At 35.4% G+C, this 26,433-nt stretch overlaps 5 protein-coding genes across 17 annotated transcripts; 2 read left to right on the top strand and 3 right to left on the bottom strand.

Annotated features, from left to right (window-relative positions):
- Positions 1-469: 469 nt before the first annotated feature.
- hgap-2 lies at positions 470-16,261 on the top strand (the record flags this gene model as incomplete). 13 transcript variants are annotated; one of them, NM_001381532.1, is made up of 24 exons in its annotated part: positions 497-547; positions 994-1,119; positions 2,101-2,186; positions 2,238-2,416; positions 2,732-3,219; positions 3,269-3,365; positions 3,510-3,668; positions 3,727-3,974; positions 4,272-4,704; positions 4,748-4,879; positions 4,942-5,115; positions 10,389-10,526; positions 10,693-11,169; positions 11,223-11,621; positions 11,674-11,777; positions 12,099-12,221; positions 12,270-12,687; positions 13,637-13,718; positions 13,765-14,034; positions 14,487-14,734; positions 14,790-15,218; positions 15,546-15,711; positions 15,767-15,883; positions 15,933-16,041. In NM_001381532.1, 24 exons carry the CDS (start codon positions 497-499, stop codon positions 16,039-16,041), a joined length of 5,253 nt encoding a protein of 1,750 aa, NP_001368613.1. The 13 variants fall into 13 exon arrangements, with proteins under 13 accessions (NP_001379401.1, NP_001368613.1, NP_001334204.1 ...); NM_001383906.1 differs by lacking the exons at positions 497-547; positions 994-1,119 and adding exons at positions 13,025-13,141; positions 13,189-13,344 and having other exon boundaries at positions 2,099-2,186; positions 15,933-16,258; NM_001393138.1 differs by having other exon boundaries at positions 470-547; positions 4,272-4,879; positions 15,933-16,257.
- On the bottom strand, positions 16,240-20,561 carry etc-1 (E3 ubiquitin-protein ligase etc-1). The gene is made up of 15 exons (NM_063441.5): positions 20,301-20,561; positions 20,023-20,240; positions 19,783-19,969; positions 19,599-19,732; positions 19,212-19,552; positions 19,062-19,161; positions 18,727-19,015; positions 18,492-18,673; positions 18,114-18,436; positions 17,665-17,930; positions 17,411-17,614; positions 17,242-17,340; positions 16,638-16,885; positions 16,517-16,589; positions 16,240-16,470 (listed from the first exon to the last, which is right to left on the bottom strand). Exons 1-15 carry the CDS (start codon positions 20,499-20,501, stop codon positions 16,330-16,332), a joined length of 3,006 nt encoding a protein of 1,001 aa, NP_495842.1. The 5' UTR covers positions 20,502-20,561; the 3' UTR covers positions 16,240-16,329.
- Positions 20,562-20,618: 57 nt separating this feature from the next.
- Positions 20,619-23,525, bottom strand: eif-2Bepsilon (Translation initiation factor eIF2B subunit epsilon). Its single transcript, NM_063440.8, has 7 exons — positions 23,390-23,525; positions 23,143-23,270; positions 22,965-23,068; positions 22,483-22,921; positions 22,281-22,356; positions 22,145-22,233; positions 20,619-21,984 (listed from the first exon to the last, which is right to left on the bottom strand). The coding sequence occupies exons 1-7, from the start codon at positions 23,513-23,515 to the stop codon at positions 20,946-20,948; spliced, it is 2,001 nt and encodes a 666-aa protein (NP_495841.1). The 5' UTR covers positions 23,516-23,525; the 3' UTR covers positions 20,619-20,945.
- A 156-nt stretch (positions 23,526-23,681) lies between these two features.
- On the top strand, positions 23,682-25,612 carry piga-1 (PIGA GPI anchor biosynthesis domain-containing protein). The gene is made up of 7 exons (NM_063439.7): positions 23,682-23,837; positions 23,894-24,050; positions 24,099-24,221; positions 24,338-24,703; positions 24,755-25,070; positions 25,130-25,313; positions 25,363-25,612. The coding sequence occupies exons 1-7, from the start codon at positions 23,806-23,808 to the stop codon at positions 25,517-25,519; spliced, it is 1,335 nt and encodes a 444-aa protein (NP_495840.1). The 5' UTR covers positions 23,682-23,805; the 3' UTR covers positions 25,520-25,612.
- Positions 25,594-26,259, bottom strand: atg-10 (Ubiquitin-like-conjugating enzyme ATG10). Its single transcript, NM_063438.3, has 4 exons — positions 26,162-26,259; positions 25,984-26,113; positions 25,740-25,938; positions 25,594-25,692 (listed from the first exon to the last, which is right to left on the bottom strand). The coding sequence occupies exons 1-4, from the start codon at positions 26,246-26,248 to the stop codon at positions 25,635-25,637; spliced, it is 474 nt and encodes a 157-aa protein (NP_495839.2). The 5' UTR covers positions 26,249-26,259; the 3' UTR covers positions 25,594-25,634.
- Positions 26,260-26,433: the final 174 nt, after the last annotated feature.

The raw sequence follows: 26,433 nt of genomic DNA, 5'->3' as shown, positions 1-26,433 counted from the left end.
AATTTCTGAAAAAAAACACCATACCCTAACCATTTCGTTACAACTTCAGAATTTTTCGTTTTTCTTTTTCAAACAACTTTTTCCATAATTTTTCTGTGATAAATGCACCTGAACAATTCATGATTAAGAGAAATAAACCTTGTATTTTAACGCCACAACTCTGGTATTCAAAGTCTCCGTGAAAATCTGAAATTTCTTGAATTTTAAACTTCTTTTCCGCCGAAGAATGATCACAAAAAACACCAATCCAATTAAAAATAACCGGTATGAGAACTAATGTTGAGAAGAACAAATAATATAAAACCTATATGACTCAAAACGGAATGCTCTTTTTCTTTTTTCTTATCTATTCCCACCATTCTCTCCCTAACTCTCTAACATTTTCTCTTCTGTGCTGACTCATATTTTGTTTCTTGTTAATGTTTTTATTTCCTCTATAGATTTCCAATATGATTTCCAATTTCTATCTTAGGTCAATCCTCATGTATTGGAGAACATGCTCCGAACAACGATGCGAAAACTGTCTTTGCTCTCTGGATATAATAAAGTGAGTTTTTCAGGTAAGCTATCTTAATTAACGCTATTGTCCTCTCTAAATGTTCTGGTATTTCTTTGAAAATTCTTATTTTGGGACGAAGATTGATGTATTGTTTTCGAGATGTACACAACAGATTTCCAACTGTGAACGTGACAGATTTTTTCTCATTTTCACTTTCTTCTAATTTTCTAGTCTCACATGTAACTTGCCTTCTTGAAAGTTGACATTAATATTTCCTTTACTCTAAAACATTAAAACATTCTTATTTTAAACTTTGAAACTAATTTTGAAGTCGACATAATTTTGCTCGCATTCTCTCGTTTGCTTCGGTTTTTGTTCGTCTGCTCGAATCGTTTCGCACGAAAGAGAGTCCACAACACCCGTACCAACCAAAAAGTAAACACAGAACAGAGCATCGAAAGAAAAAAATGGAGCAGATTGTGAACATTTTGAAGGAGTTGCCTACATTGACCGAAGGAGTCATCTCTTCATCCACTACGGCGTCCGGAGACAACGATTCTGAAGCGGGGACGACGACATCTGACGGTGTGGGCAGGAAAAAAAAGAGGCGAAGTACCGAGGCTAGTTTTAAATATGCTATTTAATATAAAAATGTCAATTCATTTGTGAAAATTTAAAGAAAAATTAATTACTAAAAAAAAAAACAAAAAAACATTTTCCCCAAATAGGGCGAAGTGTCCGCAAACACCACCACGCGCAGCTGCGGACAAGATTTACGTAGTCCTCTCGGATAACGAGATTTAACAAATCTTTTTGATTATTTTTCAGACAAATCAAATATTCTTTATTTTAAGATAGATTTTTGACTTCTTTTCATTAAAGTAAACCTTGTAGAAATTTTAAAATTGTTTTCAAAGCCTTCTAGTTTCCTGTTCAATGCACCAACGTTACTTAATTGCCATCTTCACTTACAAATTGGTCATCTCGCAAGGTTTCCGCCTTTCGCGCATTGATAAAGACCCCAAAAGATGACCACAGTGCGCAAAACGTACCGTTTTTGTGTCTTCTCGTCGTGTCTGAGTGTCTCTTGCGCACTGGTCACACAAGTACACTCTTCCTCACTCCCGATATATTCATCACCTTTTGTTGAAAAAGTTTTTTTACATTCTTCAATCTATGTATGACCTATTTATTTAGAAATTAAATTGTTTTGCTAACTATAACGCTGCTTGTAAATATAATTTAAATAATGCGCGTTGATAATTCTTCGACATAATAGTTTCACACCTTTTTCTATTTCTAGATTTTGTTTCACAGTTCATATTCGAAAAAATGTCTCAGATAAACAAATTCCCATCTCAAAATAGTTTTGAAAATCACAAGGAACACCGCAAACTTAATTTATTGCCGGGTCACCAGACTTGAATAGCGGTTTATCTAACTGAACATCTTTACTATGTCCGTATTTTAGTTGAAAACAAAATTATAAAACAACGTTGAGAATCGATGTAACCGAATCATTTTTCAATCGAATTGGCTTTTCGTAAAATTGAATTCTTTTAAAAATATATTACAGCTCGAGACTAATTTATTAATTCCAGGTCCGTTTATGCGGCGACATGTACGAGCAATGGCCGACACTCGAGTTTTCGGACCTCAACTCGAGTATTCTTGACTTGTTTACCAAGTAAGTGCACCCTCTTCAAAAAGGCTTCAGAATCAACACTTTTATTTTCAGAGCCACATCTCAATCTGTTGCTTCTTCATTATTATATGAACTCACTCGGTCGGATGCTGATGAGAATGGAGGATCGATTCGATTGAATAATGAAGAACATTTAAAATGGTGTATGCAAGTATTAAATCATTCATTGACACTTTCATTTGCAACAAGTAGAGAATATGAAACTCTTAAAGGTACGATTTTACTATTTTAATTCAACTTCTAAAATATGTTGTGTTTAATATTTGTAGTGGTTCGTGTTTTCTGAAATTTAGAATCTAGATTTAGTCAAAGTGATATTCCGTTTGAAATGCATGCATAGTTAAATAAAAGTCGTACTTCCTATAATTTCAGAAAGTTTATCATATTTTGTGCATCAGACGGGGTCTACACAGTTTTTAAAATATGTTTTTATAAGTCACATTTATAGTTCACGAAGCAATGTAAGATTATTTTGCAAATACCAAATTCAATTTTCAAAAGTTTATATTATAATTAATAATCTTCAGGAGCTGTACGAATCTACCTTCATTGGCTCCGCGCCCTCTGTGATACTCCAGACAATAACATTCCAACTCCATTACTCGCAACACCGGAAAAATATTTCCGTAATATAATTGACGCTCTTCGTTGGATTTTCTGTAGACGTGAAGATGATTTTGATACTACAGTTGGTGGACAAGTGCCACGTGGTTTGGCAATCGAACGGCAATCCATTGAAATTGATATGGTATTGGATAGCTTAAAGTATCTGACAAGGAACTCCAGTCGAAAATATCAAGATGAAGTCTGGGCGAGATCCATCAGTTTTTTGTTGAATAGTTCAGATATTTTACTTTCGGAACCCAATGCTACAGAAGAAATGGGCACAAGAACATGCGTTCGAGTTGCTGATACATTATTTGATATGTGGTTAAATGCAGTTCTTAATGAACATATTCCATCTCTCACATATTGGAGTTCTCTGGCTACACTTGCAAGACGATGGAGACATAATGTATGTTTCCATTTTTTCTAAATCTTGAAATAAACTAATTGTTTTTCAGGTTCCTATAATTGAATGCTGGGCGAAAAAAATCCTGGGATTGTCAACGTTAGTATGCCGTAAAATGTATGGAGATGATTTTTTGAAAATTGATATCGGTGAGTTTGTTTATGTTAACACTTCACTGCCAAGACTACAAAATATTCAGAAATTTTATAGTTAGAATTTTTGTTCGTTTAAAAAACTTTTAAAATCAAGATAAAAATAGTTTTAGAAAATTGAAAAATATACAACATTTTCAGTTGATGAGAGCGTTTTGCCGTTCGAGAATGTCCCAATGACTGCAGAAGAAGATGAAAATGAAGTACATTTGCTGTACCGTACCTGGTTCAATATGCTGTGTTTATTTGATTCACCTGCTAAAATTTTAAATCATGATGCCACCAGGAATTTGTGCTTGAGTAAGTTTTTATTTTTATAAGACGAACTTTTTTAATCACAATTTTGCAAATTTTTCAGATGGAAATTCACCCCGGCGTACAACTTCAAGTATTTCAATGTCAAATTTCGAATTGGCAAGTTCTTCGGCTGCTCAAGGAGTTTCATTCTTTTTGGCGGCAGTCACTTTACAAAGAATGGTTGATTTGTTTTATGGAGATTCAAGAGTCAAAATTGATCTTCGAAATTATCCGGTACCAGATGGAAAAACAGCACCAAACACGAGAACTGCATCTGTATTAACGGATAATCACAGCCATCATACAAATGTTAGTTTTTATCATAATTCATCAAAACTTGAAGCAATTTTTTTCTAAATCGGAAAAAGAAAAAAATTTCGCCAAAAACTCGAAAAAAAAACAAAATGTTTTGAACTTGAATATTTTGGACATACTGGTACTCGAAACAGTTACGATTACGAGTTTCATTTTTCGAAAAATATATTGTCAAATTAAAAATATACGAGTTTTTAATTTAGCTTTTCCCGGTAGAAGCGAAAAATGGATTTTTCGCCAAAAGCGCAAAAAAAATGTTTTCTTCCTAAAAATAAAAATAAATATTTTCAGCGTACCTCATCTACAACCGGAGATTCTAGTCGATACGTATCACTGGGTGGAGCTGTTGGCCAAATAATAGTTGATGATCATCAAGTTTCAATGTCTTCTGGATCAACTGCTTCTGGTAAAACTTCGACGGCAACTGGAACATCATCAACTCACACTATTTCAAGTGAAATTCGAAGAGATCAACGAATTATGTCAGTTAACGATCGAAGCCGTGATCCATCACATCGTACCGTATCTGTAACAGATTCGGTTAATATTTCCAATCAGAGCAGATATTCTGAGCAGACTTCCTCAACTTTGACTTATAAATCCGCGCCGATTCCGGAAACGGCAAATGAGAATGGTCACGGAGAGAGTATCAGTCAACTTGTCTCAAATTCAACGGTCTCTGCTCCGGTTGGTGGTGCTGGAAACGATTTGACACTTAAAGCTGGTTCGTTGAATGAAAAATAAAAATTGTTGAATTCATTTTTTAGGTGTGCACCCGAGTGAAATGAAAATTGGCCGTTCATCTGGTGTTATTGGGTCAGCCCAACACAACAATTTCTACGCGGACACTACCTCACCCTACAGATCAGCTCAACGATTTGTCACAAATTTCTTGACAGGTACGATTGGTTTCAGCCAATCTTTCCAGCTTTTTCAAAGATTAAAAACAATTATTTTTCAGCCAATCAAGCCACCATGCCATACGTCGGAGGAAAACGACCCAAAACTGATAGAATGTTGAATTTGGTCGGAGACTGGCTGTTTGCAATTGTAAACTCGCCGACAAACAGTCCAAGAGTGACAGGAAACGATCATTCAGGACATCACAAGAAGAATAATGATGGAGTTTCTGATGGTGAGCTTTTTAAATTTATTAGAAATAATATGGGATTTATAGTATTCTAGAAATGACAAACCTTCTGATCAGTTCATGGTGAAAATCCAAATTTTAAGAAATTAATCTGATGCTATCAATTGACAATGTTTTATTGAATAGCTTTACCTATATCTCTATAGCTAGTTTTTGTAGTGAGCTTCATCTCCCATCACTTTGTATTTACTCTCCTATCAGCTATCACAACTGAGGTGATAAGTATTTATATATGTGTGAGTATGATAAGCTTGACTGGTTTGAACAAACACCATCTTCGTATTGGTATCATCGACGACGAAACTGTTTGCACGTCTGAGTGTCCGTTTTCTCCGTTTTTCGCAAAGGTTTTTTCATAGATAGGCATCTTTTGATACTTTTTTCATTTAAAAATCGTACCTCTTCCTCGCCTCACCTCGCTGTGGATCTTTTCTGATCTTAATTGCTCAAAATATCCATTAATTTGGAGTTTACCATCACTGACGGAGTGGATTTTTTGAACAACGAAGCCGATTCCAAAACTACACCAACTAGTTTCGATTTCGACGATTTTGATTCATTTCACAAGTTTCGATTCCAACACATATATACAAGTAAGTGAATGAACACAACGGATAGCCATACATAGAGAAAGAAGAAAGAAAGGCGCACGAGTGAGAGAAAGAGATGCGTATCGGACACCACTAGCACCTATATTCGATTGCTGTCTCGACGACGAGGCGGTGCTGGACGTCATCTGATTCTGAAAGTTCAACGCTATTGTCGGCAAGCCATCCGATGCTGAATAACTTAACGGTGAAACTTCTGAAGCCTTGGATCACTGAAGAGCGACCGAAAATCTGTTAACCGTGATCTGTGATTCGCCGAGGCATCATCTGATATAACCGAAGGATATCAACGATTCTCGAAGAAATCGATCTGCAAAAATAAATCAAGAAAAGCGGTGACTGGTGAATATCTATCGAGATGACACCAATTGCACCGCCACGACGACGACGTCAACAAGCTTTATCACTTACTGAGACCCATAACAGATTCAGCTATGATTTCAAAGGTGAGTTTTTGTTTGAGACTGAATTACTTGATATTAACAGAAGCTGTTAAACAATTTTAAGAACACGTTTATGATAAAGCAATGCCATTAAAAAAAATGGAAATCCTTTTTTGACCAACTTGAAGCTTTTTATCGAAATAGGATGTTCACGGATGCTATGCTACTTGAACCAATTGACCAGTCTCAAGAAGTTTCAAAAAAATTAGAAATTGTTGGTCTAGTTGATTTCTATTTTCCATTGGCATTCCAATCCTCTCATATACTTTTTTGCGGACTCGAGTTTATCCTTTATTCCTCACATTGAACTAGTCAAGGCCGTTTTTAATCGGTTTTATGTCTCGGTTTTTATGAAAATAGGTGATCAAACACAAGCCTCAAATGCAATAAAGGACGACTACCACTTGGATCCAGGATCTTGAAAAATGCACGAATCATCCTTAATTACCTGGCAAGTTCATCGGATTTGAATAGTTCGGTTTCACGGAACAATAAATAATTGTTTACCTTATTAGAATAGGCTTTCCCTTTTTCCGTCAGTTTTCCATTCGAGAATGAGAAGTCCTCAATTATCCGGAGTAAAATAAAGACACGGCGTCTTTCTTTTTCCTCTTCTGTTCCTCAAAACGCATCATCATCATCATCATCTTCATCCTCCTTCTTTCTTATTCTTCTTTCTTATACTTCTTCAACCGGTTATTGACCTTTGATGGGTTTTTCGGACGAGACGACCCACACAAAACAAACTGAGACGCTTTGAAGAACGGACGGTTCTCGCAGCCGCTGAGACTTTTTTGGGCGCCCAGCGCCCCGCTGCAGCAACACCACATTGGAAGCCTTTTTTAGATATCTTGATGGAGCACACTTCATTTTGAAGGCTCTTTGTCGCTCAGATTATCCGCCTTGATATCCTCTTTTTATAATATTTTTCAGTAAATGCATTTATCTCCATTTTTCCTATGTGACTCTAAAGATTTATCTCATTTTGAAAACATCTCGACATAGATTTATAAATTTGCCAAATTAACAAATAGCTTATTTATAGTTATAAATAGTTCTTTTCGGAAAATTGAAATTCATTCAATACCTACCGTATTCCAATCATTTTTGGGTTTTTGCTTGAAGACTAGCTGCTCCCCCACATTTTTGGACACTAAAATTAGAAGCTGCTAACCTAAATAATCTTGCTAAAACAAATTTTAACATTCTTCGTTGGCTCTAAACTTTTCCAATCTTTATCTTTCTGTTATCCCTCTCTGTGCTTCAACTAATTCTATTCGATTCGTATAATTTGCAAAACATTGAATGACAATGAAATCCAGATGTTATAAATGATGCATCACTCACACTATCCACAATCTTCATCAAATGCTTCAACTTCATCGTCACCACCGTCTCAACCGCAACAACCGTTTTCGGTACAATTGAATGAAGTTGTTGCCAGGTTCACTTCAAAGCTTCTATTTCTTAGAGAACCCTCTATCGTCACACCTTCAGGATTCACTGAGGATCACAATCATAGTTAGTTACAGAAATAATAAGAATCAAATGATGAAGACTGTTCCATTTGTTTACTCTTCCCTTTCCGAGCCTCTAAGAAGGTCTCCAAACAAAGAATCATCTTCATATTCTGTATTAAATTTCTAACCCATCCTTCGTGGCTAGAGGTCGGTTCGATGCACCCCTAAAGAGTATATGTAATAAAATCAAAATTTTTCCGGGGTGGAAATGAAATGGTTGAACAGCAAACAATAGCGGCATTGTGCTGCTGCCAGCAGTGGTTGCATACTGCTTTTCCATCAATACTGCCTATATTTGATAGCTTCTCTTCGTTTCATAGTGTTTTTTCCCGAGTACCCGTAGATCCACCTATATTTGAATTCATAAATTTTGTTTCACTGCAACCAACTGGGCTGAACAAACTCGGTGGTTGATGGCTCAAAATGGAAAACGACCCAAATAGTTCAGCATGGAAGAGGTGGTTGTTTCGAATGTCTAGAACGGATACAAGTTAGTGTGCTTACTATTTCTCCCTATAAAATATATTTAGGCCTTTCAATTTTTCGATATCCGATTTTCTAAACCGTATAAGTCAAGCTAGGCTCGAAAGATCACAGCTTGACATGTATGCACTCGCGCGGTAAATCACCGGTCGGCCACCGAAACAGTGAGCCTTTCGAGCCACAAACATGTCATCGGGTACCGAATCTCCTCTCACAAACACATACCGTTATTGTTTGTTCATTTGTTCGATTTGTGGCAGCACAGCCGAGAAATAGAATGAGAAGAGAAAGGAAGAGCACGGGCTCCTAGAAAGAGAAAAGCACAGAAAAACGGTATACCTTTACTCATTGGCTAACTCTCTGTTTTTTCTTTTGCTCTTCGGTAAATGATGAAAAATTGCGACCAGGTAAGAGCTAGGCGCGTGTCCCCATGCCAATAATAATACCATATGTTAGGTTTTCCAAAACCCATCAAGTTATCCAAAATCGTTTTACCATCTCTTATTTCTCTTTAGAAGTTTCAAACGAAATGAAATGGCGCGTTCACTTTGCATAATGCCTTTTTGGATTCAGATAGGCAAAGTACCTATACCTCTTCTGGTCACATACACCGTCATTGACTATAATCGTGTTTCCGCTCACCGAACATTCCACCCTTTACGTCCATAATTTCTGTCCGGAAACGGTTATTCAGTTGATCACAATAAGGAAGAACTAGTTATTTTTGGAAGTTCTTCCCGGTATTTCATTGTTACATTTTGCAACTTTTATTGCATTGGCAGCGTCTGGCGAAGTTGGAAAAGTTTCTTTTTCAATAATTCATTAATGCTGGTAGGTACGTTTTAATTAACTTTATTTATAGTTGATTGTAGCTAAGAGTCGGACAAATTTGTCTCGACTTAAAATTTTTAAGTGAAGTTCCATATTTGCGTTGTGAATTTCTAGGAGAAACAACTATGTTTTCTAACTCTGTAGATTTGTACACTGCTTCATTAATATTTGCTCCGTGGCATCAATTTGCTCTTTTGCTCAGGAGTTCCTCGCTGAGCTTCCCTCCTATCTATTGACAGGAGTTGACTCGAATGAGTCAGTTTTGAATTGAAGTTCTGTTCTGAACACAACTGGTTATCGAATACCATTGCTTCGTCATGTCGTCGTTATTCTGTTGTCCTGTCACAACAATTGTTTGATTCTTCTTTTTCCCATAGTTTTTGGTTGTTCTTTTTGTTGGTAAAAAGCACATAAAGCATCAATGTGCATTCTTTTTTGGCATTTTTCTAATTTTGATTAACTCTGATTTATGTATGCAATTTTTTATGTCAAGTATTAGTCTAGCAACGCCTAGGTTCTACTGGTTCAAATTGAAAACCTACTCAATATATAAACCACTGAATACCTTTCCTTTCTTTCTTCATCCCGAATGTTTGCCTATAATATGTACAGACCCCCAACTGAATAGAATACAAGAAGAATAGTTTTAGACGGGAAAACATTTCAAAACGAGTTTCGACACGGAAAAGAAAATGAACTAAGTGTAGAAGAGAGACAGAGAGATTAGTTGTCTCTTTTTGATTCAACCCTGTCAAGATGTCTCCTTCTGATTTTTCTTGGAACTTTATTTATTGCGAAATAGGATATTGTTGCTAGGCACCTATTTCATAACAACGCCTTTTTTGCTGTCAAAATTCTGAATTCGAAAGTAGAATTAGGCTCTAGTTGCATATTTATTTTTTAAATATTAATTTGACTAAAATTCGAAGTTGAATTTTGAAGTCTAATTGACTCGAGATCTTAGAAATATTTTTATATCCAAAATCTATATATTCTGATCTATAGTGTTCTGTCATTATTCGCATCATTCAAATATTTTCCTGGATCTTTTCATTCTTCTTCAGTATTGACGATCTGTTAGCCTCAAAAGCATCCTGTCGTCAACGGGGCCGTTCGTGCCCCGGACGACGGTTGGATCAGCAGCTTCTTCTAACGAGCACGAAGAAGCCGGCTAAGCGTTCTTTCATCCAGGAGTTTGCTCTGTCGAATACATGTAATCCTCTTTGGGGATCACAGCCATTTCTGGCACTTCAAAATGCGGATTTGTGTACGTTTTAGTAGTGAATATGATACATTAAAAGTACTAGACTAATGTAGAAATGGACTGATATTAAGAATTTTGCTTTTTTTCAAATCAAAATTTTTATTTCCAGATGTGATATCCGGTCTTTCACTGCATTCAGTTGATTTGGACGACATTCCAGACGCAATGAGCCCAATGATGGGTCGATCTGATAGCAATGCAGTACTTTCAGGTGGACACAATGCTGTTGGAAGAAGGAAAAGTGTTGGTGAGTTATTGAAATTTTCCACATTTTTGAATGCCTAGTTTTCAAAAAAATTCTAATTCGAAAAGGACAGGGTCCTTGAAATAACTTAAGTTAAGGAAGCATATGTCAACTTATAGAAAATCCAAGTTTTGATCAGAATTTATACAACCTAGCACTATTTTTTCAGGAAGCTCATGTTCCTCTGTAGCCGGCGAATCTGATGTAATGAGTTCAACGTCAACGGCCGGTGGACATTCACAGAAACATCCAGAAGACTATCAACAAGTTGATGGAGTAACTGCTGGAAGAGCAGCTGCACTTGCATCTCTCATCAGAATAATAACTTCAAAATCATCAAATGAGAAGATCCCAAATTCGCAGCTCTCGAATTTCTATGCAACGGTGTTTCAATGTTTGGTTGAAAAGGAAAGAGTCATGTTATGCACACTTTTTTATTATGGAAGGAATCTATTTCGATTAGGACTTCCCGGAATTGAGAGTCTACTTCCACATTTTCTATTTGCATTAGATATTGTGATGATTGAGAGTTCCAAACTTCGATTGCATCCTTCAATTTCTGAAGTTGAAGTGAGAAGAGCATGTCTAAGAGCATTATCTTCTGTAATTTGTTGGCCAACGACTTTCGGAATGAGCAAGATTCCTCGTGAGTTCACTGTTTTGCTCTTTACGTAAAATACAATAAACATTTCTTTATAGAAATTGCCGAAGCCGCAAACCTGAAATCAAATGCAGCAACATACCTACACCTACGATCTCGAATCTTCAAAACTCTGATGTTCAGTGTCAGAAACGAAACCGACCCCACCAATCTTCATATTGCTTTATCCCTGTGTGCGGTGCTTGTTGAAGAATCATGCCAATTTGATTTAGGATTAAACGAAGAACAAACTAAAGAGATGATCAGAATATCCACAACTGCATCTAGTTCTGGACAACCAGAGAAAGGACTTTGCGCATCCATTGTACGAGGAGTTTTGTCTGCAATTTGTGATAAATTCGGAAGAATTGAAACAATTGATCATTCGACGGCTCTTGCGATTATAGACGTGTTGAATTGTATCTCACATGTTCATCATACAGTTTTGTTCAATAACAGTAAGTTTTGAAATAGTCAGTTTCATTCTAATGCCTGTTTCATATGTTACAGTGGATGTGTCAACTGGTACACTTGTCATCGCGTCGTTATGTAGATTCATAGAGCAACAACTTAATAAGCCACCTCCCATGCATTCAAAAGATCTACATTCTACAGTTAGTTTTTTTTTCAATTAAAACTTGTGTGATTTTATCTAAAATGGTATGCTGAAAACTGTGTCTTTTTGAAATTTTTTTCTCGTTTTCTGTAGATATTTTCATAGAATTTGCCTACTTTTCAAAATATATGTAGGAACTATCATATGATGCGTACAATTTTGTCGATTAAAATTTAAATTCTGAAATTTCCAAAAAAAAAAGTGCGGAACCACAATTTCTTTGCCGGAAATGTTCAATTCCGGCAATTTGCCGAAAAATTGCCGCCCACCCCTGGTCAAATTAATTTGACTATATCACCATTTATTGATGTTTTTCCAGGTAGTAGCTGCTTATAATGCCGTTGCTGTTTGGCTAACTGCTTCTCCCCTCCTTGCTGAATGTGTTGGCGTTCTTGGAACAGTATGTGATGTCATACAACTTGGAGTCACTGGTAGCAAAACGGTAGGATTTCTTTTTCCACTTTTATTTTACCTATTTCCTGTCTTTTAGAGTCCTGATCTTCAAAAATCCCGTGGTGAGACTGTCAAACCAAAAGCCGCTAGTCAACGAGTCCTCGAAGCTGCCGAAGCACTGATGTATACACTGTTTTGCGTTGTTGGAAGAAAACCAGGACCTCTTCGAGACGAGAAACGATTAGTGCACAAATACGGACCAAATCGAATCAATACATCAAAATTTCTACATGTTTTAGTCAATGGAGATACTTTATTATCATTACATGAAGCATCACATATTGATGATATTCCATCAGACAGTGCATCTGTAGTTTATGTACGAAGATCACCAATGCAAGGAGCTAATACAGGAATTGCACGATTGCGACCTAAACCGGAGAACTATCATCCAGAAGTTGGAATTCCTCCAATGACACCAATGTCAGCTGCTTCGACGACTGAAGGTTTTGAAGGTATGTGTTGTAATCTTGATAGCTTGTTTAGATTTTAATCATAGAAAAATCATAATAGTATGGCTTAGTTTGGAACGCAAAAATATTAAAATAAATGTAAAAATGTCATGGCTACATATTAGGCAAGTTGATGATCAGCAATTGAAGGAGCATTTTTAAAAAATAGCATGATCTGATATTTTATTGTTTTAATGCAAACATTGTTCGTACTGCACGTATTTTTTCAGTTTATATTTTCTAAATCAAATTCAACTGCTTTTCCTCACTTGTCTTGTCCCATTCTGTTCCATTTATTGCATGCTTTTAAAAAAATGATTAAACCCATATAATTGTCTAGTGAATTCTACTTCTACTACCCTTTGTGATTCGTCTTCGAAGTTATCTGTATCTTCTACAACATCAGCCCCGGCATCACAAAATTCCGTGACAGAAAAATTGTCGATCGCCTCGAAAGGTACTTTTTTCCCACTCTTCTTCCTCATTTCCTTTTCTGTCCTACAGTAACCACTCGCACTGCTCCTGCAGCACTTATTGCGGTTCCGTCTTCATCAATTGTAACAACTGGTTCAATTTTAACTGGTGTTGTCATCAATTCCACATCCACTCCCACATTTTATGAAGAATCTGACGAAGATCGGATGGGATATGAATCCGATGGTATTTGTTTTGTTTTTTTTTTTTGGTGTTTTGATTTTGCGGGCTTCGGTGTTATCAATTCCTGGTGGTGTGTTAATTAAAGTTTCACTTTTTTCATTTTCCTTCAATTTCCTTTCATTAAAAAAGTTACATCATGTTGAATATTGGAAAAAAACCTCTAAAAATGTTAACAAAAAAAACAAATGAGTTTCCACGAAAAAATGATGTTATTGCTATTTGTAATTGAAATTTTAAAAAATTAAGAAAAAAAAATTATCTTATAACTTCTACAGTAACCAACCTAATGTTTCAGGGCCAAATACACCAAAAGTGCAAAAATCAATCGGAGAACAATTCGTGATTCCACCAGAGTTCTATAAAAATTCGTGTAAACTGTAAGCCCTAATTTTTTCCAAATTCAAATAAAATTCATAATTTCAGTGATAATGCATTCCGTAATCTTGAATCAACTACTGAAACAGAAGCAATTGCTGAAGAAATGAAACAACAGAATTCACAAAACGGTCGATCATTTTTCGATGAATCAAGAAGAAATAATGTTTTCGAAAGAATGCGTCCAGAAGAACGGATTGTTGCTCCATCAAAACCATTGGATACTTGTAGTTCAATTCGAATGATGCTTTATGATTTTGGTCTAATTAATGAAAGGATATTCGGATCCGAAATTGTATTATTGGATAGTTCAATGAGGTGCGTTCTTGAATTAAAAAATTATTTCCAAAATTTGATTTCTTCTTGCAATTATTTAGTATAACAGTTAAAATTTTTTTTTTCATTTAAGATTTAAAAAAAACAAACGAATACTTTTTTGAAAAAAAAATATTTCGATTATTTTGAATTTATAAAAAAATCTATATTGAAAAACCAAAAAAAATCGAGTTTGGATTTTGAATCTTTGGAATTTCGCAAACGAATACTTGCAAAATATGTAATTTTTGTGACTTTTTTGGCCAAAATACCAGAAAAATCACATTGTATCGCCGGACCATCTAATTTTTATCCAGCGGCCGACGTTTCGCGAGTTGCGCCGTCTCTAGTAAAAAAAGGTGTGTGGTGTGGTGATAAATTGATTTTTAAAAATTTCTGTATATACATTTTATTATTCAATTAGGATAATTCAATAATTATTATTACATTTTCAGTGAAAAATTCTACCGAGATCTCCATGAAACAGTTGATTGTGCACCTGCTCGAACTCAGCTCACTGCTCACATTTTCTATGTGAAAGAAGGTCAACGAATAGCTGTGGATATACTCGAAAATGCTCTGAATGTACAAAACTCGTGTTCTGATTTCTGCATGTTCCTGGCTAATCTTGGAGAGGGCATTGAAATCGGAGTACATGATACGTGGACGGGGCACTGGTCGACAGCATATTCCACAGAGAGAAGTGAGTTTTCCTCCAAAAGAATTGAATTTTATTACTAAAATTAAAAACTTTACAGAATTACAAGAGGAAGCAGATGGTGTAGATCATTACATAGTCGATGGAATTCAACACGCATTATGGTGGTGTGATGAACAAGGAAGCAATTCAGAACTTGCATTCCTAATGCCAACAGAACGAAGTGTTCGAATGTTCAAACAAAATATCACATCTCCAGCGAGCAGTTCTCGGCGAGGATCCAATAATAATCGATCAATAGTCTCTGATGATAAATCATTTGACAGTACCCACACGGACAACGGGATGATGCTAAATGCTCGAAGGCTCGGGGAAAAGAGTCCATCGAATTTAAGTGATCGAGATTTTCGTCCATATGCAGGTGGTGGGTCTAGTATGGGGCACGGATCGGTTGGAAGAAGAACTGGAGCACTTAAGATCATGCTGGTATGGCTCGAGAGGCCGGAGGACATGACTAGTTTCCCGATTTGTGAGTTGTAGTTTTTTCCAAATTTCGATATTACCCGGACGCAAAATGTTGCTATTTTTGATCCAAAACTACGGTACCCGACGTGTGTCTTTAAATAGTACTGTAGCTTCAAAAATTTATTTCCTCAGAATTATCATTGGTTATTCATAGTTTATCGATAAAAATCTATTTAATCTCAAAATGTTGAAAAACTGAAAACTGAAAACATAATTTGAAGTTACAGTAATCCTTACCGGTGTGTATTTAACGGAAATTTTGCCAATAAATTTTGCGTCTTTGTATATATGGGAAAATAAATTTTTAAAAAACGAACAAAAAAATTTCCAGATGAACTAATCGGAACTTGCGATGATGGAACCGATTTGCTGAATGGCGGAGCTCAAAAGCCAGAAATTGGTGGAGCAACCAACAGTCAAGTTGCCCATCACATAATTTTCATCCATTTGGTAGAACCTGGAATTGTTCAAATCAGGACACGTGGCACTGTAAATAGGTAAGATTTTAAAGATGATTTTTTGTAGGAACTTTTTAATTCCTGAAAATTTCAGATTCGGAGAGGCAGGACCACTTGTTGACGGAGTCGTTGTTTCATTGGCAAACCTTCCATCTTTCATCAGAAATACAATATTGAATACATCACGACGAGATGTGGCAGAAATTGAAAAGTTAGTTTTAAAGTGTCATGCTGCAAAATAATTTTTTAAAATTTTCCAGCTACACCTTCCCCCACACACGTCGAAAACAGGCTATCGTCGAATTCGCCAAAAAATACGCGGCAAAAACGAGTTACGAGGAGTTTTTAGTAAATGTGATACAAAATTAAATGCAACGCAACTGATCCTTATGTTCCTGTGATATCTTTTTTTTCTCCCAAAATGTACATATTTCAACGGGCCAGTTAGCTTTTTTATATCATTGTTTTCCTCGGAGCAATTGGTACTTCATTGCAAATTGTTTTCCATTTCCCTACTGCTTGGGTATTTTTATTTTTTGTGAATTGTTTATACCATATTGTTATTTTAATAAAAAATAAGTTCATTTCATCCGGATAGCAATAACAAAAATTTTACATAGTTTACAGAGAAGTGATTTTCTTGTGACGTTTTCAAAATTATGCCAACTCAAATCCGGCTCCCGAGTTTATGGCGTAGCGAAGCTTCTCTTCCAGCTTTGTGCGATTTGAATATTTCGGAATTCTGAGCATATTCATACATGTGGCACTTGTTGGCAACTCGTCGTCGGAGGATGGAATCTAAAAATTGATTATTAAATTTGCGATCGCGTTTGGAAGGTTTTACCACTAAAACACCCATTCGTGGTTGAATACTTTTGAAGCCATCAACTGGAGCTCGAGAACAACCGGTAACAAATCTGGAAATGCAATTTGCGTTTCAATAATTAAAAACTATGAATTCTTACTTCAAAAGTGCCTTCTTATCATCATTGGATAGTTTATCGATAACATCCCAGAACATTTCTTCGTAATTTATGTCTTGTGTTCCAGCAGCGAAACGAAGTTCGCAGAACTTTCTGAGCTCTTTCGCTGTGAAAACTTCTTCGTATCCAGCTATCATAATTTGAAGCTCATGTGGTGCAAACATTCTCATCCATTCAATACTGATGATCTCACTGATTCCTTTCCGAACGGCGTCAACCATTGAGGCGATCTGAAATTCAAAAAAAATCAAAAAATATTATCTAATAAACTATTTTCAAAACTCGTAGGTTTCAAATTTTATAATCATTTACTATATATAAAGCGCTTATTCTGTGTGTCCATAGTTTGTAGTCTGTGTAGTCTTTGTAGTCTGTGAAGTTTTGGCTTCTGGAGGGATAGTGAGTTAGGGTTAGTGTAAGGATATAGTCGGGGTACTGTAGTGGTACAATAGTGGTACGGTAGGAATACTGTAGGGTTACGGTAGTTTCATAAAAAATTAATTTTCAGCCCCAGAAGTCGGGGGCCGCGCCGAAGGTGCGGTCCACGGCTGGTTTTAGATAATCAAATAAGTAAATAATAACTCACCCTTTGTTTCAAATGATAATTGACGTAGAGACGAACATATTCGTGCACATTCTCTACAGTAACCCGAAATTTCGATCCGTTTGGTTTCAGGTTCACATTCTGAAATTTTTCGTTGATGAAAAAGAATCAATAAGAATTCTGAACTATTTGAATTAAAAAAAAAACTTACTCTAACCAATCCCATGTCACTTGTGACCACACTGAAGTCTAGCTGTAGTTCGTCCAATTCTCGGTTATTCATTTTTTGCAATGCTTTCAAATGTTTGAAAATTATAGGATCAAAGCTCTTCATATGCTGTAAATCCACGTCCTTGTTCTTATCAGTTTCGAAAATTTGAGCAATAAAGAATTCTGCGAAACGGACTTCTTGGAGCTGAAAATGATATTTAATTTTAGAAATGAAAAATCCAATGAAATTTATACCTGTCTTTCATAAATAAGTTTTCCAATCATTCGTCCAATAAACTGGAAATGTGCTAGACAGTCGACACCCAGAAGGAACGGAGCTGTCGGATTCGGATAAAGAAGTTTGCTCTCCGTGAATGTGAAAAATCCTCGTTCGACATTGAATGCAGTTTTCAGAAGTTCCGATAGGAATTCACGGAAAATTCCACCGCCATCGATTCCTGATTCGTTCATTCCTGCCCAATTAACCATTTTCACACGGACCATTGATTTGAGGTCATTCACTGAAAATGATAATTCAACATTAAGGATTTTTCGTTTATCTGATATTTCGAAAAATAGTCTAACCACTTCGTTTTAAAAGAAAATTACGTTTTTTTTGTTTCTTCTCATGTACATAAATAAAATTTAATTAAAACAATTTTTTTTTAAACTTTTTTCTCAGAAAAAAAAGTTCAGGATCTTGCCTTTATCTCCTTGCATTTTCGGCGCAAAAGTTTCAAACGCATCCATATAAACTTGATCTCTTCTAACTGTAACTGAAGGTCCATTGAATCCCATTCCAAATGTACTTGTATAATGTTTCTCTTTATCCTGATTCAACAATCGAGTAAATAATTTGACTCTATCCATAAATGGTACAATGAATGGAATATGTTTCATGACACAAATTGCTCGACGAAGAACAGCAGGAAGATTATTATCTTCGTCTTCGTCATCATTTTCAGAATCACTATCCATTTCGTAGATAGCAGCGAGACGTTCAACAAATTCAGTGTCCATAGTTCTTCTGAAAATTAAAAATTAATTTATAATTTTTTAATGTCAAGAAAACCTGAACTTACTCAATTTGAAGTCTTCCATTTGGCATACGACGTCTAGGCATTCTTCTATGTTCTCCGATTCCACTCAGAACTTCTCTTCCATGGTTAGTCCAAAATTCTTCAGGGAAATATTTCAGCCGAATATCTTTTTGATAAATTGCTCCAAGAATTGAAAATACTGATTCGGTAACATCTTTCCAATCCTGAATAAATAAATCAAGTTTAATTGGGACGACGATTATAGATAATAGCTTACAGTTTCAGCTTTATACATCTTTTCCTTCAAATTTCCTGAATAAAGATCTCCTCTTGCCATTGTTGGAAACATCAAATGAATTAATTTGATGGAGACATCTCTTAGAAACTCTACGGTATGATCAAAATCCACAAAGATATCAGTTGGAACGAAATCCGAATCAGCAACTGATGAGACACGTTTGTTGAGGCAATTACAGAATAACTCGAGAGCATTGACTTTTGGTGATTTTGCATCAATTGGATCAAATTCTCCATTTGGACAAAGTCGGGCGATGAAAGCGTAAAGACTGCAAAAAAGCTCTTTTGGTAAATTTAATTATTAAAAGCACTTACGCCTCCACAAAGGTGTTGGAAGCAGCGAGAAGATCCAAAAACTGGGAGAAGTATTTTCGTAGTGAAATTATGGTTTCGACTTGAACACCGGGTAAATTAGCTGAAAATAGATGACTTACAAAACATTTTTTTTTTAATTAAGTAACTAACCATATATACATGCAGCCCGCCTGAATTCATTCGAGATCAGCATTTCTTCACAATATTGTTTCAAATGATTATTAACTGATGTTCGAAGTCTTCCAAATTCTGACAAATCTTCTTTCACATTCAAACTTCTCATTATCTTAGAATGATGTTCCAAAAATACTGCGAGTGAATTAAAATACTGTTTCACATCTTCTGATTGGGTGTTACTGACGTGAACAATTTGAGATACGAAGATCGATTGTAGACGAAGAGAAGCAGTTTCAGCGATTTCTGGACGAACTTTCCAATTATTCAAAATGTCGACGGATTTCATTGCTTCGAATAAATTTGTGAAGTTTGGCCTGAAGATCCAATTTGAAAACTGTTATTTAATGTTTGAAAACTTACGAGGTCGGCTTGATATGATCTTTGATATAATAAAGAATGTAGTTCGAAAAATTGAGATCAGTGATATTCACACATATTGTTTTGAGCAAGCGATTTGCGACATTTACAGACACTGAAGTGGATCGTGATGGATTCTGAATAAACTTTCGAAAATAAAAATGATTAGTTTTAAATGATTTCTTACAACAAATGTCTCGAATATTCTGGTAAGCAATTGAAGAATTCTTGGATTCAATGATGCTCGTTCTACTGTTTTACCAGTCGGTTTTCCAATGAGAGCTTCCAAAAGATGGAATTCTGCGTTGAAAAGTCCAAGTTTAGATGAAGCTTCGAATAGTTTAGAATGACAAGTAACATAATCTTCGAGATATCTGAAAATATTTACAGTATGAATTTTGAATTAATTGCCATATTCAGAAATTACCTGAAAATATGGAAGAATATTGTATTTTCTGTGGCGTTTTTCAGAAATTTTATACAACAGCGTGCAAGAAGGAGGCGCTGCGTCTCTCGAATCCGTTTCTCGAATTCCTTATCCGAGGTTTTTAATTTCACAAGTTCTGATAGGGTCATCACTAATCTTTCTTCATCTTTATTCGTTTCATAGAAATTGACAAGTAGCTGAGCCATTTTGATAGTCTCCTGAAAGAACGAATTTTTGTTAACGCTACAAAATATATCATCTAATAGCAAAACTCTCACCTCTAGACCTCGCTGTCTATCTGAAACTGCATCAAATTCTGCACGAAAGAGTAAACGTTGATTGTGTTGTACTCGATGTCCTCTCCAAAACTTTTGAACTTTTCTCGCAGCCTTTTCTTGCTTCTCATCCTTTTCCCGTTTATGTTCCATTTCGCGGAGTCTGTTAAGAAAGTTGTCCCGCTCGTTTAGGCTTTTGATCATTGCTTCCTGTTTTTTGTCCCTCCGAACATCACCGTTAAAAAATACCAGGTTGAATGACATCTAAAATTGGAAACTAATTAGTGGAAATCTGAAATATTCAATTGCAAAACAAAAATAAATACTGAGTGTTTACATTTAACACTTATTCATTTCGAGATCAAAGCCGAATAAAAAAACCTGATTTATAATTTCAAAAATGAATAAGAAAAATAAATATGCCAAAAAGTGATTGATATGGGAAGAAAAGTGGTTGAAAACTTTCAGTCATAACAAGACCCGGAAAATTCCAACAATTCGAGTTACTAAAAACAAAAGAACACGGGGAAATTGAAATTATTCTTAAATATAAGCTAGAAAACAATTTGGAATATTCCCTATATCAAATTTTAGTGTTTGAAAAACATTTCTAAATATTAAATAACAAAAATGTGGATATAATGATTTCTATTCGTCCTCCGATTCTTCCTCATCATCATCTTCTTGTAACCAATCAACAATCTTTTTCATAAGCCCCTTCAATTTAGATTCTTCTGCAATAGACCCTGCCCATTCAATAATCGAATCTTCATCCAATATATCTGCTTCTTGATACAAATAGTGAACCAATGCCTGAGCTTTTACTCCAAAACTCTCATCTCTATCAAATTTGTCTTCAATGGCAAGAAGAAGTTGAATTTGGCATCTCCGTTTTAAATCCAACTCAAATCGTTTTTGATCTGCAGATTTTACTTTGAGCGATTCCGCCGATGTTTTATAGTAGTTCAGGAAAAGAGGTTGCCATTTAACAATAAGTTCTTTCATCTTATTAAAATCTTGATTATGTTTCAATTTCATGAATGCAGCGAATACATTTCTAGCAACCTCGTCCATTGTTACATTGCAAGCTAACTTTGAAGAGTTGATTTCCAAAATGAGATTCCGCATCAACGAATTTTCAGATTCCAAAATTTTCTGCATTGATTCTAAAACTTCATCATGGAACATTTTAGTTGAGTTTCCTACTCCATCGTCTTCTTCTTCAGATTCAGAATATTCGGATTCAGAATCATCTTCTTCCAATGCAAAATTAGTTTTTCCGTTAACCGATCGTCTCCAGAATGGTCCACCATTTCGGAATTTCGATACATGAACATTCCCAATTGGCTGAGAACTTAATTTCTCAAAAGTTTCCTCATTGATTGCATTTTTGAAAATCGCAGTATTTTGGATATTTGGAAGCTCTTTTGGATACATTACTCCATTTCCTATAATCGATTCTTTCGGAATGTGTGCGCCATTTGGAATAACAACATCATCTCCGATAAACGCGTACTCTATCACACAGTTTTCTCCGATTTTACAATTTTTTCCAATCATTGATGAAGTGATTCGAGTTTTCGAGGAAATTTCAGTGTGGGCACCAATGCACGAGTTGCGAATGAAAGCGTCATAGGCGATGTCCGTTTTGACGCCGAGGCATACGGTAGAGCAATTATTATTCAGTCTGAAAATAGTTCAAGTAAGTTATGTTGTTTGTAAACTTGTAAATTGAATTTTAAAAAAGGTTTTCTGACACAAGTTTTAAACTTTTAAGTTTTTAAAATTCCAATTTGTTGTTAGGTCCGAAATTATTTCTTACTGTCCTGGTGATCAGTTTTACTCACATCCAGGTATTGGCTTTTATACTGATCTCATCTCCATTCTCTTCTAAATATAAATTCCGAGGGTTTGCAGAGAAATATCGAGACGGATCCTGAAACTTATTGAAAATTAAAAATGATGAGGAATATATAAGCTTACTGAATTTTCGGGAACGAGTGGATAGAACCATCTTTCGAGCATCAGAATATTTAGAAGAATTAATGATTCGTAGTCACTGAAAATATAAATGATTAAAATAGTTTTTAGAAAAGTTGGTTTTCAATGCTTCGTAAATACGAAAACATGCATTTTACGTTTAGTTTTCAAAACATTCTTATCAAATTTCGATAAAATTGCTTACTATGCACAAAATGCTCTTTCCTTCGGTGACAAAACCTCGACATGAACGCTCATTCCAAGAATATCGTCTTTTGATAGAATTTCTCGAACAACATCATCAATTCCGACAAAATCAAAATTATCACTGAATTGAGTAGCAATCAGTCGACTACAAAAAGCGATTCCGGTTGGTGTTAGATCTCGGCGAATATCAACCTCGTCATAGAAATCTTTTTTCGATGCTTTCAATTGATTTAGCGAGTTCGCAGCCGGGAAGAGCATCAGTTTACTTGTTTCTGAATTAATTCCAAGAACCAAATGTTCTGGATTTTCGCGATTACTGTAGAGAAGAGTCATCACATTATCCGGGTTTTCTCTTCTTCGCTTACGGAATTCCGAGATTTGTGCACTCAATGTACTGCTAACAACCGCAGTTGGATTCGAGATGAGCATGAAATCGCCTGCAATTATTTGTTAAAAATACATTTTAATCTAAAAGTCTACCTGTGATCAGTTCTCTATTGTGTATCTCTCGCATACAATCGCCCACACTACTCGCTCCATCACAAACGACAACTGTGAATTCATCGAAGGCTAATCTCCACTCTCTGAAAAATTCAGAAATATATTTATATTCTATTGTTTTAAACACATTCACATTTAAATAAGAGTATTTTATTACCTTTGTACGCTTGTTGCATGATCTGCATTCAATCCACTGACAACTAGCATTACATTTTTTACTTCCGTTCGCATAAGCCAGGAGAGGGCAAAATTGATTGCAGGAACATTACAAATGGGGATGGTTCCCTGAAAAAATATTTATTTAACTTAAGATTTTGAATAAGCAGTGTTTTTTAAGAAAGCTATTTAGTTATTTTTTAGATTTTTATTATTTGTTAGCAATTCAGAAACCTTTCAGAACTTACAAAGCACGGATACGACTCGTGAGTCGGCGCAAATCTTTGATCAAAAGCATCTAAAATAACAATAGCAACCAAAGGATGCTCTTCTTTTTTCGGAGTTTTCTTGAATGCTGAGACAGGAGGCGTCATAACGAATATCCTGTAAATTGAAAAAAGTAAATTACAGGTAAATTTGATAAAAATAAGTACGAAAAATTAACGAAAATCGATAATTTCAGAGAAAGACATGTATTTCAAAATTTGCACATGGAAAATAGTGACGTCACAAAGAGAAAGTGCGGTAGGGCGTCATTGCATCTGCAAAATTTTAACACTTTTTTTTAAAGAAAAAACTGCTGAACTATCTTTTAAAAAAGATTTGCAAATTAAATTTAATATTAAACAGTGTTAAAATTAATTAACAATAATCACTTTAATGCATGTCGCTAAAAATTGGTCCGTACAGTATTGCGTAAGTGTTTTTTCTTCCTTTGAATCTGTATTTCAAGTATAAAACTGTATTTTCAGGTTGGTTTCCGATTTCTTCTGTCCAAATGCTGGTGGAGTTGAAACTCATATCTACTTTCTTGCACAATGCCTCATCGAACTAGGGCATCGAGTAGTAGTCATAACACATGGCTATGGAAATAGAAAAGGAATCAGATACTTGTCGAATGGTCTAAAAGTGAGTATTTTTTATTCAGAATTTTTCAATGATTTCTCTAGATTTCAGGTCTATTATCTTCCATTTATTGTCGCTTATAATGGAGCTACATTGGGATCAATTGTTGGAAGTATGCCGTGGCTACGGAAAGTTCTTTTGAGAGAAAATGTGCAGATAATTCATGGGCATTCGGTAATTAATCAAATAAAGACGTATTTTCAGTGATAATTTTGATTTTGTCGGAATTGATGATGTTGTTCGAGATTAAATAAAGACGTATTTAAAAAAACGTATTTTAAAAATTCCAGACATTTTCCTCGCTTGCACATGAAACACTGATGATTGGTGGCTTAATGGGGCTTCGAACAGTTTTCACTGATCACTCACTATTTGGATTTGCCGATGCTTCAGCTATTCTCACCAACAAATTGGTCCTACAATATTCTCTCATAAACGTAGATCAGACAATATGTGTGTCTTATACGAGTAAAGAAAATACAGTTTTACGCGGAAAGTTGGATCCAAACAAAGTGTCTACAATACCAAATGCCATTGAGACATCACTGTTCACACCGGATCGTAATCAGTTTTTCAACAATCCGACAACGATAGTGTTTCTAGGACGATTGGTATACCGGAAAGGAGCTGATCTTCTCTGTGAAATTGTGCCAAAGGTAAAATTACTTCTTTATTGTTAAGTTTTCCACAAATTATATGTTCTATAGGTCTGCGCTCGTCACAAGTCGGTTCGCTTCATAATTGGCGGAGATGGTCCAAAACGTATCGAACTAGAAGAAATGCTCGAAAGATTCAAACTACACGAAAGAGTCGTTATTCTCGGAATGCTCCCCCATAATCAAGTGAAACGAGTCTTAAATCAAGGACAAATTTTCATAAATACATCGCTTACTGAAGCGTTTTGTATGAGCATTGTTGAAGCCGCGAGTTGTGGTTTACATGTAGTCTCTACTCGAGTTGGAGGTGTTCCTGAAGTTCTTCCAATTGGAGAATTCATATCGTTAGAAGAACCAGTTCCAGATGGTGAGTATTAAGAAATAATATGTTTATCAAAAATGCAACAATTATTAATCCAATTTTAGATCTCGTTGATGCTCTTCTAAAAGCGGTTGATCGTCGAGAAAAAGGTCTATTGATGGATCCTACTGAAAAACATGAAGCTGTTTCAAAAATGTACAACTGGCCGGATGTAGCTGCAAGAACTCAAGTTATCTATCAAAAAGCCGTCGAGTCGGAGCCTACAGGAAGATTAGGAAGATTAAAAGGGTGAGCATTTTAAAATAATCGAATTTAATTTTAATAGCCTTTCTTTTAGGTATTACGATCAAGGAATCGGGTTTGGAATCATGTATATCGTTGTTTCGTGTATCATAATTTTCTGGTTAACAGTCCTCGATTTGTTTGATTCTCCAAGGAAAAACGGGACCAACGACAAAACGAGTGAGAAAAATGTTGATCCTGACTATCAGTGATGTTTTTTCGCATACGGGATTTTTTGTATTTAATTCATTTAGATTGTTTTTGCAGAGTTTTATCGCTTTAGCTTCAATAAATAATTTATTCTTTCAAATAGTTTGGATGCAGCAATTATAAAACACGATCCGGGAGTTTCAGTCCGATTTGTTGCCCATATACGCTGAACCACCTGAAACATTTCAATAATTATGATTAATAAAAATATTAAAAACGTACGACATAAGATATGATCGATCCGTATTGAGTTCTTTCATAATATTTGAAGTATTACATGGATGAATATTGTAATACAAAACTCCCATAAACGGATGCTCATAATGTGAAATTCTCGATCGAATTGAAGCTTCAGACTCTTCTGTTTCAGAAATGTTCAGTACATCTCGAATGACAGTACGGAATGGAAGAGGGCTTCCATCTGAAAGTTGCGTTAAAAAAATAGTTTTCAATCAATAAAACCAACTATTCTCAAAGAAATTGAACCAAATTGTTGGAACTTGATATGTGGAATTGTACAGGATGTGTGTCTCAGAAGTGATAACTCGTCCATCTGAAAGTGTCTTCAAATGGGTCTCTCTCGCGTATTTCCCGATCTGCAATATTGAATTGAGTCTAAAAAGCATTTGATTATTTGAAAATACCTCTTTTAATTGCCAGTGGAAATTATTTTCGTTCATTTTATCAACGAATCCTCTAATTTCATCTCGGAATTGTTGTTCTGTGAGCATTTTCCTCTAAACTAACAAAAATTATCGAAAAGAAAAACTGTTTTCAAAATCAGCAATATAGGGCAATTATCGATCGGAGAAGAAACAGAATTGCTGAAAGAGGTGTATTACATCTCCCGCGCGCAAGGTAATTAAGTTTAAAGGCGCTACCAATATTCTGGATGGGTCTCGTCACGATCTCCATC

The sequence above is a fragment of the Caenorhabditis elegans genome, chromosome II (genome assembly GCF_000002985.6).
Source record: "Caenorhabditis elegans chromosome II".
In the NCBI taxonomy this organism is placed as follows: domain Eukaryota; kingdom Metazoa; phylum Nematoda; class Chromadorea; order Rhabditida; family Rhabditidae; genus Caenorhabditis; species Caenorhabditis elegans.
Note: the sequence above shows the minus strand (reverse complement) of the source record. Positions and strands in the feature narration are given on the sequence as shown.

Coding starts and splice junctions, on each gene's coding strand:
- etc-1 (NM_063441.5), bottom strand. CDS start 20,501: ATGATCAAAAGCCTAAACGAGCGGGACAACTTTCTTAACAGACTCCGC. Junction 18,437..18,491: donor AATGGAAGACTTCAAATTGA/GTAAGTTCAGGT, acceptor TTTAATTTTCAG/AAGAACTATGGACACTGAAT. Junction 17,341..17,410: donor GTGACATGGGATTGGTTAGA/GTAAGTTTTTTT, acceptor GAAAAATTTCAG/AATGTGAACCTGAAACCAAA.
- eif-2Bepsilon (NM_063440.8), bottom strand. CDS start 23,515: ATGACGCCTCCTGTCTCAGCATTCAAGAAAACTCCGAAAAAAGAAGAG. Junction 23,271..23,389: donor ACGAGTCGTATCCGTGCTTT/GTAAGTTCTGAA, acceptor ATATTTTTTCAG/GGAACCATCCCCATTTGTAA. Junction 22,922..22,964: donor CAATAGAGAACTGATCACAG/GTAGACTTTTAG, acceptor AAATAATTGCAG/GCGATTTCATGCTCATCTCG.
- piga-1 (NM_063439.7), top strand. CDS start 23,806: ATGTCGCTAAAAATTGGTCCGTACAGTATTGC. Junction 24,051..24,098: donor ACTTGTCGAATGGTCTAAAA/GTGAGTATTTTT, acceptor TCTAGATTTCAG/GTCTATTATCTTCCATTTAT. Junction 25,314..25,362: donor AGATTAGGAAGATTAAAAGG/GTGAGCATTTTA, acceptor CCTTTCTTTTAG/GTATTACGATCAAGGAATCG.
- atg-10 (NM_063438.3), bottom strand. CDS start 26,248: ATGCTCACAGAACAACAATTCCGAGATGAAATTAGAGGATTCGTTGAT. Junction 25,939..25,983: donor GTTCAATTTCTTTGAGAATA/GTTGGTTTTATT, acceptor CGCAACTTTCAG/ATGGAAGCCCTCTTCCATTC. Junction 25,693..25,739: donor GATCGATCATATCTTATGTC/GTACGTTTTTAA, acceptor GAAATGTTTCAG/GTGGTTCAGCGTATATGGGC.